The sequence below is a fragment of the Calidris pugnax genome, unplaced genomic scaffold, assembly GCF_001431845.1.
Source record: "Calidris pugnax isolate Ruff unplaced genomic scaffold, ASM143184v1 scaffold203, whole genome shotgun sequence".
Lineage (NCBI taxonomy): Eukaryota > Metazoa > Chordata > Aves > Charadriiformes > Scolopacidae > Calidris > Calidris pugnax.
Genome location: NW_015090928.1, coordinates 624,739 through 647,958, shown reverse-complemented (window position 1 = coordinate 647,958; position 23,220 = coordinate 624,739). Strand labels below are relative to the sequence as shown.

The following is a 23,220-nucleotide window of genomic DNA, read 5'->3' as shown; positions in this document are numbered from 1 at the left end:
GCTCCTCATCTATTGCAGCTGTAAAGCAGCGACCTCTCCTTTTGCCAGGGGAGAAAGAGCTCCTCAGACATGCAGCTTTCTGAGATATGGGCGGTGGGAATTTGGGACACCTCAAACTTTCTTCTCTTCTGCGTGCTTCCAGGTGGGTAGTCAGCTTGAGTTTAGCAGTGGTCCTGAGATGGAGATTGCCTGCTTTTCAAGACTTTTGACCATGGTGCCTTGTGCGGTTCATGTCCAAACTTCTAAAATCAAAATGAAGGGCTGAAAATTCTCCCTTGTGCGGTTCATGTCCAAACTTCTAAAATCAAAATGAAGGGCTGAAATGGTATTTCATAAAGGAGAATATCATCTCGTCTCCCATCACTGTGGGAGGCTTCTTCTGAGATGCATCCTGACCTCTGGGGTGGTTCCTTGGGGTACAATTGCATCTGAACATACCGGTGATGTGGTCTTTACAATGCATCAGCTTCACTTTAAGGGCATTAAATGTGTGTATATTTAAGTGATGTTTTCTACTAGAAAAACAGTGGTTTACAAACAGCCACCATCTGGTGGTATCTGGGCTACCAGTTGCTTCCAGGCTTACTCTAAGGGAAATGGGGTATCTACGCTATTCTTATACTGTTTCCTTTCCTGGACATCGGTTGGGACAACTTCTGCCCTGCTCAACCATCTCCCTACAGACAGCGTAGCAAAGCTGCTGGGAGCATTCAGAAGCTCTTGGTTTATTATTTTTTAATTCCTTAATGGACATGCAGGGTTTGTGGGGTTGGCCGTGCAAAGACAGGAGACTCTACCTCTCCCATTTGGATATTCTGTTTATGTATACAACCTGCAAATCGTTTCTTTAAAAGTAAAACACTGCCATTTAGAAGCAACGTGCCTTTGTCTTGTAGACAAACAACTAAGCAAAAGGAGAGATGTCTGCTTTTCGGTCTCAGTGCTTCTATACGCCCTACGCTGCCTCTAAGATTTAACTAAGCAAAAGGAGAGATGTCTGCTTTTCAGTCTCAGTGCCTCTAAGATTCGATGACTTATTTCCAAGGAGCGGTGTGTTTAAATGTGTGGGTTATCAAAGATACGAGTTATATGTATGAAAATATATCATCAGTTCTCTTTTAAGTGTTTCCACCGCCCTGCAGTAAGTAAATACACTTTCAGCAGAGCCTGTTCTCCTGTGGTTTCACAAAATCATATTGTGGAACAAGGACCAGCTTTTGACATTGTTTTGGGGGGCTTTTTTGAAAACAAACTGTAAAACAGTGCATAAATTGGTACCACACATAGTACTTTCTGAATCAAATAAAACTTATGATGACAGCACCTTTGGTAAGCTAGAAAAAAAGCAGAGCTTAGCATTTGGATTCTGTCATTTGATTCTGATAACTTTTTTGTAAATACTTGAAAAATCAAGATTGTAATGTTTTTTTCCAGCTGTTAAAATAAAAAAGCATCCAAGCTTTTGGGGTACCAGGTAGTCACAAGCTGTGCCCTGGCCCAAGGAGATGAGTGTGGAGCACCAGTACCTCTGGTGCAGGGCACGGTGCCCAGCCCAGTGCCTCCACCAAAGCCAGGGCTCGGTGAGGCTGGAGGCCAGACCTGGCAGGAAACAGGACATTTGCTAGAAAAAAATCAAATGAGTGACCAAACCCTCCCAACTGACAGTTGGGGGCAAAAAAAGAAGGACTCTGCTTCACAGTTCAGCACATTGTATGTAATAGCTGCAGAATAAACTCCAGCAGTGACCTGGTTTAAAAGAAGACAAATATTTAAGTGTCAGTTCCACTAAATACAGTCGGTCCTGTCCACCGCTTCGGTCAGTGCAGCTACACTGAAAATTTCAGCCAGGCAGCCCTCCGTGCTGGAGAGACTAATGAGGAGGACCAGAGCAGCGTGTGTAATTCTGACTCTGCTCAGCAGCTTATGAAACAGAAGGAAACGGATGACCTGGCATGAACTGCTTCCTGAGACAGCCAGGAAAAATTCATCTCGCTTCATTATTGATGACCTCTTTTTAAGTGGAATGTTTGCCTACAACCAAGAACTCTGGAGAAGCACAGCAAACCAAAGAGCCATTCAAACTGATGCATTTGCTTGCCACTCCTAGGAGATATTAGCTAGGATTTTAAATAAGCACCTCACTTAAGAGAATAATAATGATGTGATTAAATTATTAATACTGGAAACCAACTTGCAGATGCTTTTGTCTGCTAAAAAATACATGATCTCTGAAGGCTTCAGAGACTTAAAACACAGATTGCGTGTCTGAGGAGGTTTTGCAAATCTTACTTAATCACAATAAAAGACATGGTAATAAACCAGCATCCTTTTTATTTTAAAAAAAGACATCCAGCTGCAGGTTGGATACTGCTGTTGCCCAGGACAGTCTTGTGTTCAGATGGATGGCGTTCAGCTTGGGTTTTCCTGTGTTCAGAACCAGAAGAAGAGACCAGGCGCTCAGACGTTGCCTGTGTCTCTGTTGTGATGCTTCGGTCCCACTTGCAGGAGCTCGGGAGGCAGAAGGTTCACAGGGGTTTGTTGTTCTGGGCCGGGCTCCGGCAGAGTTCAAGTGAGCAGACACCGACCCCTTAACGCACATCTCCACATTGAGCTCTTGGCACCCAACAAGGTGTTCAAGCTGGAAGGAACTTTCTTTTCCCTCCTGTATGTCCCAAACCCCGTGTCTTGCAAAGTCCACTGGAATCTGCAGTTGACAAGTCATTGCCTGGAGAGTGTTCCCTACCCTGGGCTCTGGACCCAGTCAGTTCCAGAAGCTGCTGGGAGATGGGATGTACAAGCCTTGGTAGCTTCTGTTGGGCAACAGCTTAGTAGTAAAGATGCTATAACAACAGCTATTACAATTTTCTAGAGAAACCTGCTGTAACAGCTTGTTTGCTTGAGTGACCTGAAAAATTATGGTCCAATAATGAGGGGAACAAAATGGGAGAAGACCTGGTCTGTCTGTACTGCAGCCCCTCTGACTGCTTTCAAGGGTTTCAGTGCAAGTCAAACACGATCACGCTTCTAAGAGCATGACAATGAGTAGCACAGGAATGGAAAGCTACATTCAAAATCAGGCCAAATCACCACTGAGTATAAATACCGTGAGTATAAAAACATCAGTAGAGCCTGGGCACGTGTTTACATCTGCCTTGAGGGCAGTCAGGACCAGTCAAAAAGTGCTAAGTGCCAGAAACACATTTCTTCCTATTTTTATGTCTTGCTTCAATAGTAGAAAGATGCAAATCTGGCAATGAAAAAAACTTGATATTCATCCCTAAATTAAAAAGTAACTATCTTTTGGATGTGTAATGCATTTGGGACAACACACAGTGACTACTTCAGGCACAGCGCTTAGGTATGAAGAGCCTCTGGAGCTTCTCCAGAGTGAACGAGACGCACAGATGGGCCACCGCTCCAGCGAGTCCAAAGGCGAGAGGTAACAAAGGTGGTACATTCAAGAATCTTACCAAAATTACTGCGCAATGTCGAGCCGCAGATAAATTTCATGCTTGGAAGGACTCTGCATACAGACACCTGTTTTCTCCAAAAGAAAGGGGTTTTTTTAAGGCTTTCAGCACTGCTCTTTGGCCAGTCGGTTCCCTACGCTGCAGCATCAAAACTGCGATAGCACAAGGATGTAGGAACAGTCCTTCAACAGTTCGCTGTTTTGTAAAAAATAAATAAGGAAAACTGTCCTGAGTACCTCAGTCAGAACTTGTTCTGAGCTATGTTTACATTAGTACAACAAGCACAATTAAATCCATTGCTTGCTAGATACTGGTTAAATGCATTTTAAGTCGGAAATGAAGCAACAAAAGACAAATTAAAAAATAAAAAAGCATGTCTATTCCATTACTAATCACACAAGTTTCTGAATGGTTTTCTGTTATTAATTCTTACAGGATGTGTAAATGAGATATGGTACTTCTATGAGACAGAACTAAAGAGAAATGTGATCAATAAAAATGGTCAATGAGATGAGACACATGGAAGTCAAACTTCTGTTAATAAGTGCAAGGGAGCATAATTTAAAATTAATGGTAAAGGAAATGTATCGGTACAAATCCGCATCTACAAGTAAGCCCACTCTAGAAAAATTGGATTTTTCTGATAAGATGTGATACTTTTGAAATAAAATGACTGAAATGTTTTTGTGGTAGAAATGTTTACAATGTACACCATTACTAGCAATAGTGTATTTAGAAAAAAAGTGTCAGTTCCTGAACCAGCAGGTAAGAACCTAGAAGGTATTTGTATCTCTCTATATATATTTAAAAATAAAATTTAAAAAATTAGCAATGCTTTTAGCCATAAACTCATAAGAGTAACACAACTTCAGCAATCCATCTTGGGAAGAGAAGAGGGAAAAGTTATAGCGGGATAAACTTGTTTCAGTTTGCTGCTCAGCTTCGTGGCCGGCACACGGTACCAGTTTAGCAGGTAAAGTTCTCCCAGTATCCTCTAGTTTTTCAGTGGGGCCTAGAAAAAGTAGCACTTCTAACAGAGTTTCCAGAAATACATACCACGCACAGAATACGGAGCATAGCAGTTAATTGTAAGAAACTATTAGCACGTAGGTTATTTGTGCGTCTGTGCACAAAGGAGACGTTAAGTGTGTTCCAGAGATGAAGAAACGGGACAAATGGTACCTGGGAGCAAAACTGGACAAAATGGGCCCATTGCTACTGTTCCTCTTGTCTCTGCTTTAGCTAGAGTGGAAAAAACAAGAAAAGAAGGGAGGGCTGTCCTTGCACACCACAGAAGAGGATCCCTGCTGCGCGACGGGGCACTCGGGTTGGGTGCCAGGCGAGGGAAACAAAGGCCAACGTGGGGAAACAAAGGCCAGAAACGAGGGCCTGTCGCTTCTCCCCACACTGGGAAGGACAAACTGCCACAAAAACAAAAAGGCACGGAAAAGGGGAAGTGCCATTTTGTTAGATGTGCTTATGCCACTTCTCTGAAAAACAATTAGTTTCTACCGAAATTGAAATGCCAATATTCCAGGCAAACAACGTCCTTGGGTCAAAATCAACCTTTCCTTAGATGCTGAACAGTTTAAATATTAGCACATTGGAAAATTTTAGGTGCACAAATGCGTTGGTTGTTGGACACTTGAGAAAGCTGCTCTGTATGTCCAGCTTCTTTAGATATTTTTCTTCCTCACTGTGTCCACGTGTAACTGGCTCAAGTGCAAATGGCATGTACAGAAGAACGAATGCTTCGGGTCTCTGAAATACAAAACAAAGACATTGAGATGTTAGTGATACAGGAGTTACAGTAAGTGACAAATTCTCCTTAAAATGGGAATTAAGGCGCTTTTTTGAGAAATTTGCATAATAGCGAAAGTGAAGCCAGAAAATGGTGGCCACTCACTTCTCTCGGAGTTTTGAGGAGATTATGGCAGCAGACTGAAAAGAGTTATTTTTCCAGTTACATTCAGATGCCCAGGTGTTCTTAGCATGGGCAACACGTATAAATGAGCAAACAATAGACGTAGTGTTCTGAAGCAGTTCAGAACTTCCACATTTAACAAGTCTGGAACCCAAAGACACAAGTCCCAGACACTAAATTTGGCCGTTTTATTCAGAAACTGCATGTGTGAAGGCAGGATCACACAGATGCTGGTTTTGTACAGATGTAAACTTGCTTTAAGCATCCTTTGGTCTTGGCCCTACGTGAGGTTACCCAAAACAGCTCCTGCTTCTCCTTAATTGAGGCACTGCAAGTTTATTTAACCAATTTCAGCAGTAGATATCGATCATGTTCATGTATGTGAACAAACCCTCTGGCTGTGCACAGCTACCTGTGAACTCCAGCTGTCAGAGCTCGTACCAGCCAGCAGGCAGAACTGTGTTTCATGCTCTCATGATGATCTTGGACAAGTTACATGTGAACTGGTTTCTCATTTAAGACCCAGCTTTCTAACTAAGGATTCCACAACCCTAGTCATAATTAAGCCACAAAACCCGTTGGGTTGGCAGTTCATGGAGAGCAGAAGGAATAATAGAGGAGAAACGCCAACACAAATGCTGTCAAGGGCCCCGTGCTGCAGACGGTGCCAGCTGAGGTAAGACATTGCACCAACCCACCGACATTTCCATAAGACTTAGCCACACATGTGTGAAGGAAGGGTAAAGGAGCCAAATTCCATGGACAGGTGGGAAAAACTGGGAGGAGGGCTCCCCTTCCATGTTTGAAGAGGTAACAAACAGTCATGTTCAGAAGCCAGGCTGGCGTGTTGGTGCTGCCCAGAGCTGGATTGGCTTCTAACACACCAAAGAGATGTCCCAAAACTCTGTAACAGCTGTGGCGTTCCTCAAGCCACTTCAGTAATGAGTTCTGCTGCACAAAGATACAGCAGTGGCAGCTGGGAACCAAACCCTGCAGCAGCGGCATCTCCTAAGAGCTGGCAACAGACGCGACAGGGAGCGGAGCTGGCACCGGCACCGGGGAGAACCGGTCAGGCCCCTTTGGAGAACGTGGTACTAGCAGAGAAAGACGACGAAATGTGGGTGAACTCACCCATCCCATACGCTGGTAAGGCACAGCGTGGGACACCAACCTTCTGGGTATTAGCTGACCTCTCAACATCCCATTACGTTAAGGCACTAACTGGCTTGGGGCTGGACTGTCAACTCATCATCCTCTCTACTCGGCACACACCGATGTGACAAGCAAAAGCTGCTTCTCCTCTTTTCCCTCTGAAGTTCTCCTTTCACTGTACCAAAACAGGCACAGCTGGGGTTCTGGTACAGCACCTTCTCCCTTATTTGAATTTCTTGATGCCTATTTCAGATTCTTGTCTCTGCCTCTGTTCCTGGCTATTGTGCACGTCTTTTCCTGTGAAGACAGCTAAAATTCCAATCTTTCATTTAGTTCTCTTGGCTTTGCCAGTGCAATTTTGTGGTCATGTTTCAGCATTGTTTTCATATGTACTGCTGAGATGGACATTCTACCTATAATTCTCATAATATCTCAGATAATCTAGGTGCTCTTTGCTGCTAAAATTAAATTTTTATTAGTTTATTTGTGGAGACTATGGCCAGAAAACACAATAAAAGTACCTTGTTTCACTGCCAGAATTTCACACGTTTCTGTTAAAGCAGACGATCCCACCCACAGTCTGAAATAAATGAATTCCATTCTTCATCTTCCTAGTAATTTGTTGCACTGATTTCCCCCCATGCTTTTTGGAGTCCTGATAGATTTTTGTCTGGTTTCTATTCTTGTTACAGATTTCTGTTTCGTCATTCATCTTCAGATTAGGGGTTTAAATGCCTTGTATCTTCTTTTTCATGGAGAAAGGTTTTCATCTAGAAGCTAACTCAAACTGATAATGTTAGATGTATGGGCTGTCTGTGTAGGAGCCAGTGTACCGTGGCTGGCCAGGAAACTTGTGTAATTCCTTCTTAGGCAGGTCTCTTGAACGTGATTTGAGATTTGGAAGATAAAGAGCCAGTGCAGTGTTGGCACACACAGATTTAGCAGTGCTATTTTAAAGGTGGATATTGGACTATAGTGCTTCTTGGTCTACAAGCCTACAATTTAGGTTTATCTCCTCCCAGATTGTTCATCACAGACAGCTGTGATGTTAGGAAGATGCCTGTTTTGATCCTCCCAATTCCTGTATTTATCCTTCTGTATAAGTAAATAACAAACTTTTAAATGCAGGTAGAGCAAACAATATTGTTCTAAATGACCACCTGTATCAACTGAGGTGACAGTGCACATCCTTGCAGGCTGAGTCTCCCACAAAACAACAGCCCTGAGCTTGGGAGGACAGGAAAGCCACAGTGTCTGCACAGGAACTGAAGGGCTCCAGTGATGTCTAGTACTGTATGCTGGACTCAACAGCCCTCATTACTTGCATAAATCATAATAGACTGGATGTTGTGTTGGTGGGTGATGGTTTTTAGTTTGGTTGTTGTTGTTGTGTGTTTAGGGGGTGGGTGGTGGTGTGTGGTTTTTTGTGGTTGTGTGGTTTTGGGGTTTTTTTTGGGTTTTTTTTGTGGTTGAACTCGATGATCTCTGAGTTCCCTTCCAACCACTACAATTCTGTGATTCCCCCTTCCCATGTGTGACACACGCAAGGGGCCCCTGCCATCAACTTTTGAACTCTACTTTTACAAACAGACTGCAATAACTCAGCAGTTCCTCGTAGCTTCTGCTTTTGCAGTAGTATGAAGTAAACTCCTTTATCTGCAAAGGCTAGAACTGCACAAATAAGCGTGCCCTGCATCTGGGAATGCCATGTCCTACCACCTTAGGGTGCAGAGACCACACTCACCTGGTGTTCACTGTCTTGAGGCTGACTCAGGAACTGGCTTCTGCACTCCGAAGGCAGTGATGAAAATATTCACAACTACTATAATGAATACTAGGCCAGTTGCAAGGTTGTTGAGGAAATCCAGCTTTCCATGTTTTGCAGGGTTGTTAAGGTCATATTTTACTTCAAAGAGAAAGGGAAAAAAAGTTTTAGTTATACGTATATTTCAAAATCCAGAATAAAAGCCTGCACTACTATTGTAGTTCAAGAATTTCTAACACTGAGCTATTTGCATCAGTCATACTTAAAAGGGAAGTAAGATTCTGCAGCATCAGTAAAAGTGCTAAAGGGAAGATCTTTAACAAGATGATTAGCTTCCAGTAATTAGTACCTAAATCTCTGTGGATGCACATGGGAAGTAACGGACATGCAAGCATTAATAGGAATCTTTTGAGTTCTTGATCTATTGAAATCTAGTTCTGTTGCAGATTCTAAGCATTTAAAAATTATTTCAGTCTTGAATACATGAAGCTTGAAACTCTGACAGAACAGAAGGGAGTTAAATTTCCTACAGTTAAAATCCTACGTGTTCTTCGCAGGCAGCCCAAGCTCTTTACCAGTGCTGGTCTTCTTTGTACTGGTGTGCCCTTCCCCAGCTGTACTCCCTGCTTTTGCACTAACTCCGTTTTTAAAAAGGAAGGGTGTTAACATCTGTTAAAGAAAGATCTCAAAGCAGTGTAGCTGCAGTGCTTTTCACATAGAGCATCAGCTGTGTAAACATTTTCTTTTGTTTCTTGCAGTTCTCTGTGGTTGAACTGCTAATGGGAGTGAGGGAGGATCTACAGGAGAGATAGTACTCATTTAGAGTAAGCTTTGATTCCATATAAAACATATAAATGAGTTACAATGGACTGATAATAGACTTGATGATGGCGTAAAGCATGTGCTTGCACAGGACAGCAAGAAGTCTGGGGGTGCTTGCCTGGCATCGTGCAGAAACCCAAGATTTTCCTCTGTCTCTGTTCTCTTGCAGGAAGGGCTCTGCAATCAGACCCTCTGCCAGATTTCTCTGATGCTGTGGAATGAGCGCCAGTGAGTTCTGGAGCATGTCTCCTGAATGTCTTTTGTCTACTAGGACTCCTAGTTCTTAAATGCGTAGATCACTGGAGCTTGTGTGTGCATGTACAGGACCTGTGAGAGAAAATTTATACCTGACAAGTTTTTGCAGTAACATAAATAACACTTTAAGCTCCTTCTGAGAGGCACATCCATAGAAGTGTAGCTTACAGCTCTACTGCATGAGATAAACTTTGTTATTTGCTTTTAACATAATGACCATGTCAACACAGCAGAACTTAACCACAGAACCAGGACTAGCTTGCTTGTTGAAGCACTTAAGTAGAAGTGGTGGCAAACACACTTGTGAAGTATTAAAAGCCAGGTTTGCTTGGTCCCTAATTAGGAAGCCTAACACTGTTTTGGTTTCAAGGAAATCTGGGCGCCTGTTCAAGTCCTGTTTGCTAAAGCAGTAGAGTCAAACCTCACAGCCCAGTCAAAGCACTGAAGAACAGCGTGGGGGAACTATCTGAAAAGCTTAAGCTACTGCACACCTGTGCAGGCATGAAATTATTTAAGTGCAGCAGAACTTAACCCTGAAAATGAGTTTATACATGTCTGCAAAGCATCTGGAGCTACGTGGATGCTTGCATCCCAAGAGCACTTGGAAGGATTCTAGTAGTGTCACGTGAATGAAGCGGAATAAATGAAATAGAATAGTCAAACCTGAAGTGTGGAAAAAAAGCATTTCAGACAGTTGGCTCAAAAAAGAAAAGGGAATAAAGGCCTAATGTGCTTTGTGAGTTAAAAGAAATCATGCTCAAAGGAGAAGTCACACTTTCAGAGCTGTCCCTTTGTCCAAATGAGGGTCCCAGAAGACAAGTATTGCTTGTCAGTTCAGGCAGTGCTCTAGATATTGAAGCAGAATTGCAGTGATCCTATCTTTGTGATTATAGTACTTAAGATGAGGGTGTTTGTGAAAATGTTCTTAAGAACAGTTATTCTTGAAGTATTTTATTATAGTGGGATTAGATTACTATGATTTCATTCCACTTAAACTATTTCAAGACATTCTTTGCTTTTCTTCCAAAAAGTTCAGATTACCAAATCACTTTCAAGGACAAGTTTGCTGAACATATTTCAAAACGTTTTTGTGAAAGGCTCTTTTGAAGGAGGAAAAGGTTTTGATCCCTAGTAAAGAACTGTGAGAACTGGTAGCTCCTGGGACAAACCTATGCCTCAAGGAAAGAAACTCAATGGTTGCAGACTTGTGAGAGCTTGTAAGAGGCAGAATTTTGTGACTGGACAGAAATGCAAACTGTTCCTGCAGGCCAAAGCTACCAAATACACGTTGTGAAGGGCAAGTTCTTCCTATGACACCTGTATCTTTGTACCTTCACCTCCTGTTTCCTATCTTCTTTTGAGCTCAGCAGGACAGCATCACTCCAACTGCACCCCGCTATACACCGAGGGCTTTGTCACCCTCAGCACGCCAAACCTACAGGCACTGCTGGCTGACAAAGGTAAAAATTACAGAGACGGAAGCCATTTTGGCAATGTCTAGCAGAAACAAATGCTAAAAAGCAATTTCTCAGCATATAATGAGAAATTATTGCCCAACAAAAAACAGGGAACTTGTTTAGAGCCTCAAAGCCTGCTTAGCTGAATCAACCACCCGGGAGATGCCTTTAACGTATAAGTGGTTTGCTGTTTTTTCCATGACTCTCTTCCCACATCTCCCAGTATCATCAGGTTGCTTTTTCCAGTCCCTTTGTGGAATCTCCTCTGAGCCAGAGCCTGGATTTTGCTCTTATACCAACTCTACCTAATGCAGAGACAGATGCATTCTGCCTCTTTTGTAATAAAGAAAAATCCCTATGTCAGCTGCTTAGCAATATTACAAGCCTTACGCACCCTGGTTTCCTAGGGACTTCCTCCTTGAAGAGAAAGTTTTTTTTCAGTTGTGCTAAAAAACGGAACATTGAAAGACTAACAGAGATGCCAAAGGTGGCACCTATACATTAGTAAATACCATGTGTGGACTCTGTCTATCACCTTCAAGGCTTTTCATTTATGGTAGACTTAAGATCTGTCACATAAAACCAATTAATTTAAAGGGAAAGATTGAAAAAAGTTATGAGAATAAATGATCATATATCACTAGTAAAAGAAGTGATCCATAGCTGTTACCTACCAGTGAAGGTGTCATTTGTTTCACTGAATAATGGGGCTCACCTAATGCTGAAACCTAAACATTTCGTCTAATTTCCACAGATATCTCCGACTGACACTCCAAAGTTATGCTCTAAGGTTTGGGTGCTGCTAACGAATGCTGCAGGTTTTCAGCAACTTTGCCACTGGATTCTTTTTGCTTTTTGCCTTGCGAAAGCATGGGGAAAAATATCACAGTAGGTGATACAGTACCAAAGACAAGTATTGAAGACTTGTTTGAGGTCAAAACAGAAAACTCAGATTTCCAGCAGAGTGCCGTCTCTCCACTCTCTGTGTGGTAATTCATGCTCACTAATGATGACATTGTTTTAGAAATTAGCCTGCTTCAATATTCTGCCTTACGGAATAAGACAGAGAGTGAAGACATACATGTACTACTAATCTACAATACTAACTTAAAACACCTAACTTTTAGTGATAAATACTGGTTCTTGTGGCTCACAGCATTGTACTTATTAATACTGAATAGTGGAACCTCTGTTTTTGAAAACAGCAAAGATGCTGCATTCAGCTTCTAGGAATGTGAAGGTCTGTAATTCAACAGCCAAGACAGAAAGCGGGGGGGGTGGGGGGGGTGGGGAAGGCAGGGAGCAGAGGACTAATTCTGTCCCATTAAATGCGTCCAAAGCACACACTAATACAATTCCTATTTGAACTCATTCTCTCAAAATGATTTTTAGCATATTTGAAATGTATTGCATCCCATTTCTTTGGTAGAATGTAGAAAAGGTTTCCCTAGCAATAAGCAGAATTCAAAACAAACTATTTGTGTTCCAAGATGCTGCTCGGACTGTGTTTTCATGTTAAACATAATTTCAAATTTTTTGACTGAAGTCATAGTATGTGGATACTAGATGAGGTATGTTCTGATGGTGAAGTCTTGCTCCAACTAGCCTATTTTTATTTTTAGCTTTAATTTCAGTTTAACACAGGTTTGAAAATTAACAATAACAAGTACATCTCTACCATTCCCCACCTAAAGACTTAGGACGCTTGAATAAATTCATAATTTAAAACAAGGAAGTTTTTTTCATTATTGTCAAGCCTGTGCTATCAAGCCTTTTCTTTGAGTGCAGTAGCACAAACAAACTGATGACAATATGCCACACCAATAACTTTCACTTCTGTTTCAGAGTTCTGTGCTCACAATATATTCTTATAGTATTACTTATGATATGACTGATATGGAACAAATAAATTCCAGTCATAAGATTGAGTAACAGTTCTTGCCAGAAACAGTATTATGAAACCAGGCAGGCTGCACAATCCTGTCTGGCCTATTAATGATTTTTTTACAGTATTTCATCATTTTCCTTCCTCTTTGGGCCTTCTGAAAGGAAAAATATTTGTGCTCTGGGGAAATGAGTATGAGGAAGTACACCAAAACTGGAGATTAGAATCATAGAATAGAATCATAGAATTGTCTAGGTTGGAAGGAACCTTTAAGATCATCTGGTCCAACCAGCAACCTAACTCTGACAAAAACAAAAAAAATATCACTAAGCCATGTCCCTAAGCACTATGTCACCCGTCTTTTGAATACCTCCAGGGATGGTGCCTCAACAACTTCCCTGGGCAGCCCACTACAATGCTTAATAATCATTTAAGTGTAAAAATTTTTTCCAACTATCCAGACTGAACCTCCCCTGGCACAACTTGAGGCCATTTCCTCTTGTCCTATTGCCTGTGACTTGGGAGAAGAGACCGACCCCCGCGTCTCTACACCCTCCTTTCATTCCGCATAAAGCTGCCCTTACTCCTTTTGTTGTAATATTCCTGCAGTCTTAAGAGAAAATTTTAGTCAATTCTGGTGTACAGACTGGTGTAACAGCTTTTTAGAGATAAATGGGGAGTCTGCACATCACTTATATGTAATCTTATAGATTGCATCCTCTAAGAAAAATATGCGTCAATGGTTCTTGCTGTTGCTACATACCAAGGAATATCAGGAGCACTCCCACCATAACCTGCAGTGTGAGAGACAGGCTGATAAGAACTATAAGTGGGATGTAGAAGGAAAAAGAAGGTCCTTGCTCCATCACGGCTTTCAGCTGGGACGCGTTGGCCATCAGCAGGGCAATGTCCAACATGCTCTCCGCGGCGCTCTTCTTATTTGCGTAGTGGTTGATATTCATTGGTCCATTTCTTTGAAACCACTGTGACGTTCTACGCTAGAATTGGAGGGAAAAAGGTTATTCACATCTCTTGTAATTGGTATAGTGAGCGAGAGATGACTTGATCCATCGGCTGATTTCTGTAACCGTACTGATAGAGTAATAGTGGTACTGAGACCATCAGTGCATCTTTTTCAGTTACCACTGTCCTCCCCCTGATAAAACAGCAGTAAATAGTGTCTGTACTGGACTCTGGCAGACAAACATTTTCCAGCTTGCAGGATCAGTCTGAACAGTCAATATGTTTCTACCCTGAGAAATGGAAAGATTGAAAATGCTGAAAAAGTATGCACTGAGAAAAGTTGGGAGGGTAAAACCACTGTAAAACAATCAGGCAAACAACAAACCGTTGCAGCTAATTTACTCCTAAAGGCATACTTAAAAATACAAATATTTACTAAATTCTCTGTCATCACAGAACTACATATTTGTTTAATTACTCATGAGTCTTATTTGAGGATTTATGTGGAAGCTGGCCACTGTATGAGCTTTGCTTGATCTCTTTCCCCGCTGCCCCTTATTCCACCATGGACCGTCCAGGCCCATCCACACACAGTGAACTGGTTTTCCATTTAAATATCACATGATGTGTGGTTGCCAAGCTCTGCCCAATTACAAATGCCAATGGCATTTCTTGCCATTTTCACATTAGCACTAATAGGATTTAAAAAAAACAACAACTCCTACAAACAGGAAAATAAAAACCAACTGCAGGGCAAAACCAGAGCTAGTGCATCTGGTGGGATCAATAAAATGTTTCCTGATGAATTTGACAGCTCGTCTCCCAGCGGAGCCTATTTCTCTGTGGAACAATGAGGGCAGGCTTAGTGCCTAACTCTGCGGTGAAGGAAGAGCAGGTAACCCTCTTCTCTGCAGTCTCTGAACAGGTTAGGAACTTCATTCTCGTTGCTCTTAATTCTAGACTTTATTTTCAAATATAACACACAAATATATTAAAAGTAAACTTAATCTAACTGACTTCTTTAAACCTGCTTCTTATAGACCTTTTTACTGCAGAAAAGTGTTCTTGCTTGCCAGAAAATACTGTGAGGAAAGTCTCTCTTTGAAGGTTACTTCAAATGCAGAAAACACCCTCTAATTAGTCTCTCCAGCAGCACTAATAACGATAAAATTTCCAACTCCAAAGCCAGGTTCGCCACTGTCCAGACTTAAAAGTGTCCTTTTAAATAGGCCAGATACTGATGTATGCAGCAAGCCCATTGCCCATTGCCAGTTCTCCCAGGGCATTCAAATGCCAAGCTTGACCTATTTTCACCAGACACGTTGTAATCAACCACAATCTAAATATTTCACTGAGACAAAAGTGTCACAGGGCAGCAGCAGATTATTTTTTTTTCTACAAAGAGAAGGAAGCCGTGTAACAGTGCCTTCATGCAGGCGGCTCCTTTGCCGAGACTGAGCTCCTGGGAAGGAAACGGCTCTGAAATGGATGTGGACTTCAGTCAGGAAGAACTCAATATTCCTTTGGTTTTCTCTATATCCCACAATCTAAAAATGCAATTTGGCTGGGGAATCTATCCCACATTTGTCACCTTTTCTCTCTGCAAGGAGAGCCTCCTCTTCCCGCCCTCCTGCCCCATTAAATCACCACAGCATTTGGATGCTTCAGAAAAAAATACTGTAATTCTAATATACCAGCCATCAGAAGTACTAAACCAGGTGTGGCTCATTCCTTTATGGAAAGCAGCATGGAATATGTGCTGGCAGTATTAAGTAGAAAAATCCAGACTAACATTTTTCACACTTTTTTGTACAGTAAAAAGCCAAACACACACATTTAGCTCTTGGTTGCCTACTGCTAGCAGTGTACGAGGGGACGGGGAACTATGTGTACAATAGAATAATTCAGTTTCTGGGCATGAATTTAAAAGAAACTCTTCTCAGTAGACTGTAGAAGTTATACGATCTACTTTGTCACAAGCTCATAATAGAGGATTTTTCCCCCCTATGTCTAGTAGCTAATTAACTCCTTTCTGCCAAAAATGCTGACTTTGAAATATCCATTGGGTCTAAAAGGCTGCAGCATGTAACACTGGCAAGAACTACCTGGGTGGCTGTGACTCAGTTCTTAATCCTGATGGAAGGGACTGCAGTGAAAACACGACAACATGTTTCTTTGTTTTCACTTGATGTTGGAATGTGATCATGTTGGACACGGCCTTTTTGTTTTCTTTTTTTTAACTATACAAAAGGGTAAATAATCTGGGCTACATCTTCCTTTCAGTTACATCTGTGACTACATCATGCAAGAAGTTTCCGCATTAACAACAGAATACTTTTTAGGACCCTGCTCTTTGCTAATTCTCTGTATGGTCAAGTTGGAGGTGGAAATAGCAGTGGTGTCTGAACTGCAGTGCAAGCAAAGGTCTTGAATCACTTCTGAGCTCCAGAAGACTTTTCAAAGTAGGGTGCTGCTAAGGCAAACTAAGGCAAAACTTCTTCTTCCTGGAATGAGAACAAATGCCAAAAACTGGCATTTTACTCTGTTAAGAGGCTTTCAGCTACCACTCTTGAAAGTGGACCAGTTCAGAATAGGAACTAGGCATATGGAGAACTGAAACGTCGGTTCTACTGTACAGAGCTTTTCCTCAGCCTGTGATCTTGCCTTCTCCCACGAAAAAGGACCTGTAATCATGAAAGCCCCAGAAAAAACCATTTCCCATTTCCTGATTGAGAAATGGAGCTTCCTGACGCATACTGGAAGACCATAAAATAAAACAAAAACCAGCAAATTAGCCTTGCCTTCTGGATGCAAGTTGAAGGCAACTGCCAAAAGCATTGAAACAAACGCAGCCAGTACCATGGCAGCAGTTTTTAAGGCCAGATACTGTGTTACACAGCAATATATAGACAGGCAATGAAAGGAGAAATGCTGCCTTAACCTCAGGATAATGACAGTCATGTACAACAGAAACTATACAGTAACCTTGTTATGTGGCTTTCTGGTTTCAGGGAGATCCCAAGCCCACAGCAGCCTGTGGCACCAATGGACACTCACTGTGCTGGATCACCTGCGGGGGCACGGAGAGGGAAAGGGGAACTGCTGGAGAGTTTCTCAGATGCCTGTAAAGTCAGGCTTTTCCTGCGGGTGTCACTTGGCAAGAGAACAGTACGTATTACAGGTGACCTGCTTCAGTCTCCATGTACTCAAACCACCTCATTAGACATTTTCAATGTTCAAATTACCTGGTAATTTGGTGAAAACAAGCTGACTCCTTCAGGTGGTGTCACTAAATGAGACTGAGGAAAAGCAGCATGTGTGCTCAGGTGTTCATGCCCAGGAGCAAGGTGTAGCTGGAATGGCTCTATCTGCCTTTCCCTGTCAGAACCAGCATGCTCCCAGGTCTCCTGTTGCCCACAACCTGCTGTGCTGTGCTACCTATGCAGGCATCAAAAGGAGAGGAGTGAAAAGCCCCCCCCTTCTTGTTCTGTCTGCAACTGGGAGAACCCTCCATGGAGGAGCTGACTTTCAGTGCCACATGATGCACTTCTTAGCCACATGATGCTCTGTTGGAGCAGGTCCATTGGAGGCCACAAGGATGATGAGAGGGCTGGAGCCCCTCTGCTGTGAGGACAGGCTGAGAGAGTTGGGGTTGTTCAGTCTGGAAAAGAGAAGGCTCCGAGGATACCTTAGAGTCCCTTCCAGTCCCTAAAGGGGCTCCAGGAAAGCTGTTTGAAGACTGTTTGAAAGTGCATGTAGCGATAGGACAAGGGGCAATGGCTTAAACTCGAGTAGGGTAGGTTTAGATGAGACATTAGGAAGTTCTTTACACTGAGGGTGGTGAGACATTGGAACAGGCTGCCCAGAGAGGTGGTGGAGGCCCCATCCTTGAAGACATTCACGGTCAGGCTGGATGAGGCTCTGAGCAGTCTGATCCTGCTTACTGCAGGAAGGGTGGACTGGGTGACCTTTACAGGTCCCTTCCAACCCAACACATTAATTCTATGACTCTGTGATGCTGTCCCCACAGACAGCATCGCCCTGTGCCCCCGCAGGGCAGTGGGGATGTTTGCGCACCCAGAGCCCCGCAGTTTGCAGGGGTAATGCTGAGGTGCTACAGCAGAACCTGGCACTTTCTTGCTTCTCTAAGCCCAGACCTTCCCAGTAGGACTGAATGGTGCTGGATACATTGGCTTATTGACCACTGGACTAGTACGGACTTTGCTACTGCTTTGCTTCACCCGTGGCTTTAACAGTACGCCCAGAAGAACTGAGTGCCTTTGAAATACAGAAAGGATTTATTCATTACATTTATTAAAAAATAAATAAAAGCGGCACTGAGGCAAATGTCCTTAGATGCCGAGTTTCATTAATGAGGTCTAAGACCCACCTGGTGATTCACCAGGAAGGGAATGGCACTGAAAACGGAAACATTTGAAAACAAACAATAAAGTGTCTTTGCTAAATACAGTAACTTGTTCTAGTAAGGATTTCTGCTTCTGTCACAGCAGTAAATCGCTACTTGTGACAAAGTTTATGCAGCTGTTTGCTCAAGGGAGCATTCATCAGTTAACCTGCTGGAAGTCTGGCCAAAAACACAGGAAATCCCAAGAGTAAATTGTTTTTTCTTGTCCAACTTGACCTCACCGAGTTTCCCAAAACGATACCCGTTAGTCTGTCCAGAGAAGAGAGGTGGGGTCCCTGACGTGCCAGTTGTCTGCAATCCACAGAGAAAAATCACACCTATTTTCCACTTGCATTTAGAACTTGGTTATGTTCCTTTCTGTGTCTCTGCCCTACGAATGCAGGAGGAAAGAGATCATTTGGATTTTGAGTGGAAGTTTTTAGGATTCATTCCTTCTCTTTTGGTACATTCCCAGGTACTTCCCTCAGATTCTTCCACCCTATATATGTTCCCCTAAGGAGATTGTTTTAAGAAAATCTGAAAAAAAAAAAAAAGCCAAACCAAAAGCCCCACAGAAACTGTAAGACAAATATAGGACTTTTAAATTTCCAATTAAAGAGTCACATCAGCTAGGAATGCTGAATCTACTGTCCTTGCAATGAAGTTAACAGATACTTGGCATAGCACAAGACTACTTACTGTTTTCTTCTTAAATCCCACTAGAAAAACAGTATTTTGCAGTTAGCAAGGTGAACTCCCGATTTCCCACATGAATACTTGGAACCAGAAACTGCAAAGTATGAGCCAGAAGTACAGCCTGAGTCACTTTAATTTTGATTTGCAATTTGTAATTGCAGCTCTTAATAATCAGCTGGGATGGCGGGACCCAGAGCTCAGCGTGTTTCGCATGTCACGCCCCGAGTGTCTTACCTGGGTTCCGAAAACATACAAAGACTTATTTTAGTATTGGTACAGTATTAGCACTAAACACTTTCATAGTATTCTAACTTTACATCATTATGCAATGTAGAATGCATTTATTAAATACAGGAGACCCACAGTTTTGTGTGGGATAACTGGGAAAATAATTCTGATCATTATTTACATATTCCAAACAAGTTGTGCTTCTCGTCTTCTGTAAAGAATAATACTTTCCTTAAGCTATCAGAAGGCTCTTTGCCTTCAAGTACATTTACTCTGAAATACGGTCTTCATAATCTCTGGCTTGCTTTAACTCTGCATACATTTTTCTTTCTATTATGGGTTTGTGATTACTGGAATTGTATGGCAGCTTTTAGGCATTTCTAATAGCCAAGCAGCCATGATTCAAAATGAGATGGGATGTGCCTGTTGATCACTATGACCCCTGGCTTTGTAATGTCACAGAGCAAGCTTCCTTAAATTCTTATGTTTAGGGACAGCCTAAATTTTAAAATAACAGAAACATTGTACATAACAATGTGGCTGTTTGAATAAAAAGCTGAGTCATACTGATCTTCCTGCACACTGTTCGTTACTGTGTTTTTGCAATAGTCTTTCTAATAAAAACTGTTAAAGAGATGCTAAAAAGCCCTTTTGTTTAAAAAGTAATTTTCTGAGTTTTTTAAGTATTCACCTTTAAGAAAAACATTGCATGGCAAACTTTTCCAGATCTTTTAGTGGTAATTTCACGTTCAAGAAAAATTCCATTTACATCAAAAAAGAGCAGGATCAGACATAAAAGGAATAATACAGGACTAAAACAGAAGACAATTTCAGAAATTCACTTTGATTTTTTTTTTTCTAAGATCAACCCTACAGTTACAGAATTGAACTAGTAACTTTATACAATTATGTCATAATCCTCATAGATGTGGAATTTCTGTCCACATCACCACCACTTGCGTACTGAAAACGGAATGGGACATGCGTGGCCACTCTGAAATCAGACTTCCCCTCTGTCTCAGAGATCCTGCTGATCTAGAAAAATAGGGAAAATATTCTACAAAGAAAAGAAATATTCTTCCAACAAAAATATTTTAAGCTGTATCAGCTCTGTAATGTATTAGATCCTTTGTACACCTCCTCAGAAGATATTATTTCTTTTCCCCCAGTAAAGCATTAGATCACTTGTTCAGTTCAGCAGTGATTCAGACAGAAAACCCCCTACATCTGGACAGAATCATCAGGTGTATTTCCTGTAAGAATTTCATTGGGGGATGAGGGGGTTGGGAATCTCTCCACCTGAGTACACCAGCGTAACACTAACTAGCTTGCGAGACTTCTACACTCACATCTTGAGACACTTGTTGCACACAATTTAAAAAAAAAAATAAAAATAGAGAAAACGGCCTACGTTCATATCTCAAAGACAGCATCAATTTTCTAGCATCTATAAAAGCCTACACCTAAGAAGAGTCACTTTCTACATGGAAAGACAGAATATGCAAGCATGACTACATTAAGAGAAAAAAAAAAGCAGTGACCATGCTGATGCCTGAAAGCTAAAAAGTTAGTATGAAAAAAATGGAAAAGTACAGTCATGTTAGCTCAGGGCTGAGCACTGTTTTCCTAAAGCTATGCTGGTTCCAGGACCAAGTTAGAATATTCATTAAATGACTTAAAAATAATCAGCACACCTGATGACTAACTGTGAAACAAAGTAGTAACTTAAGTTAGTTCATACAGCTGTTCAAACAGAAGCTTTCTCCTGTACAATTCTTTTTTTCCTGTCTTGCACTACGACTGCTCATGGCAGTGCTTTGGTGTTACAATCCTGTTTCTCACAACTGGGCTGTGGGCTGCCTACTCGGTGGTGTTAAAGAACTGCTTGTTTATTCTAGCTACTTCATAAAAATCAAACAACTTAGCACCAGTAGTTTCGAGATCTCGAGTATATCGAAGACTCCAAATAAGTAATGCTTTAGCACATGCCATTTCACTCTATATGCGGTCAAATTATTTCAAATTGTACAGATTCGAAGAGAATTACTTGCTGTATGATGGCAAGAAACTGTCATGTCCCAAAAATACTTATTAATTAATATACAACTTTGGAATACATTTTTAGCAAGAACATTATTATAATAGCAGTCAGCTGTTATAATTCAGAGCTGTTCTTTTCTACTATCCAGTTCTTGTTCACCTTTTTCATAGTTCTCTTTAACTCTTTCCCAGCCAGCATTTCCTGTTATCTTGGAAACATTAAACAAGGTTTTACAACATGGTGAATCTACTGTTTCAATATGGACCATGGACAGGAAAAGCAAATAAGAGGAAGATGGAAAAACAGTTACTATCTTCATTTGTATGAACAGATCCTTTGCAGAAGCAGCCAGACACTTCTGGCAAGCGTAATCACTCATCAGTTAGTGAGGTGTGCTGGGCCACCCCAGTGATAGAAGCAAGGAACTTCTTGCTTCTAAAAGCCAGGCAGCTGCTAAAAAATGTATGCAAATTAATGATAGAGTTAAAATAAACCACAATAAACCACTTCGTGACCACTCATTCAGAATTACAATGGGCTTAACTAGTCTTTTTTTAATTCGTGTGCTTTTACAATGCCTTGAAGGTAAGACAACTCTTATCTGAATTTCACGTCAGCTCTCCTGTAGGAGCAGGGAGCAGATCAGTGTCTACTTCTGGAGATGTGCAGGAGAACCTATTCCCAGGAGAGGGCAGACCCTGGGATGGGCAGTAGCGCAAACCAAGGGGGGTCCAAGTTGTGATGCCTGCGAGAATTCCTAAAAGCACACACTTTAACACACTTTTGACTCCGATACTGAAGATTTGGGCACCTGTGGATTTGTGGTCTCTCCGGGTTTATTCAGCTGCTGAGTTGGGGCGTTCTTTTGTTTAGGTGAATTGTGAACTTGGTCAGATTTTTTTAAGGTATCTCCTACTCACAGATTGGTTTTTAAGAAATATTTCCCCATCTTTTTTACCATATATGTTTGGGGTTTTTTTGTGAGAAAATGAAAAAGTGTCTGTAAAGTTCTCTGAAGTTCTACTGTATACGTATAACACAATATAATAGTACGTCGTGCTGCTTATTCTTTATATGGCACTCACATAGAACTTGCAGTTTCTGTGGGAAAGATGTAACAAAATGATGATTACTTGCAACTGAAGATGAAGTAAAACAGGAAAGTTGCAGAAAAATTCTTGAAGCAGACCAAGTTAAAAAAAAATAAAATTCCCATGACTAGTACTTGTGATGCAATCACAACTCTTTGTTAATAAAAAAAGAAAATTGTTGAGAAGTCAGTGACTTAATGGAAACCCCTCCAGGCCACCAGTTTGGCATGCACATCCCAGCCTCAATTCTCTTTGGGTACTTTCCAGGATATATTAAAACAAGACTTTTTTTTTTTCCCTTGGTAGGCATGCACATCCCAGCCTCAATTCTCTTTGGATACTTTCCAGGATTTATTAAAACAAGACTTTTTTTTTTTTTCCCTTGGTACGATATTCCTGAGCACAAGGGTTTGTCAGGAAGGGAGGGAGCGAGGGAGGACAGATCTGCTACACAATCAGTCCAGTCTGTCCGTAGCAACAAAGTTTTGCTAGTGATGTAGAAGGTGGTTTAGTACAGCTGCTTGTATGTGGCAGAGACTTCGGTTGGAATAAGAGCTGCTTTTTAGAGTTTAACCTCTTCCAAAACAACATAAAAGGTGCTCTTTTACCAGTCTGGCTTTTCAGATAAGTAGCATGCTTAGAAAACATCTCTTATGTGTAAACAGAATACGGGATGAAATGTTTTCCAGTGAAGATCTCTGGTCATGCTTTGGCTACATAGGATAGTAAGGAGCTGGGGATTTCCCTTCTTGTTTTTATTTGGATTACTGTATGGAAAAAAAAAAAAAAAAAAAAAAAGAACATATAGGCTGAACCCTTTAACTAATTCCTCCTACTTTCGTGGTCACTTATCTCCTGTGTAGATACCCCTGAGTAACTTGTCTGTCCCCTTCCACGTCGCCTGGGTGGCGGATCCCCCGGCTGGGTTCTGCCTGACCCCCCTCCGGCCGCGCCTGCAGGAGCGAAGGGGCCCCCGTGCCAGGGACTAAAAACGATTTTCTTTTCAGCCCTGGGCTGGCACTCGCCTGGCTTTGAAGGGAGGCAAAATGGGGCGCCTGCGGCGGCG

General features: G+C 41.8%; 1 protein-coding gene across 1 annotated transcript; it reads right to left on the bottom strand.

The window, feature by feature from the left end:
* Positions 1-2,314: 2,314 nt before the first annotated feature.
* NINJ1 (ninjurin 1) lies at positions 2,315-13,817 on the bottom strand. The gene is made up of 3 exons (XM_014951552.1): positions 13,494-13,817; positions 8,291-8,452; positions 2,315-5,231 (listed from the first exon to the last, which is right to left on the bottom strand). Exons 1-2 carry the CDS (start codon positions 13,690-13,692, stop codon positions 8,298-8,300), a joined length of 354 nt encoding a protein of 117 aa, XP_014807038.1. The 5' UTR covers positions 13,693-13,817; the 3' UTR covers positions 2,315-5,231; positions 8,291-8,297.
* Positions 13,818-23,220: the final 9,403 nt, after the last annotated feature.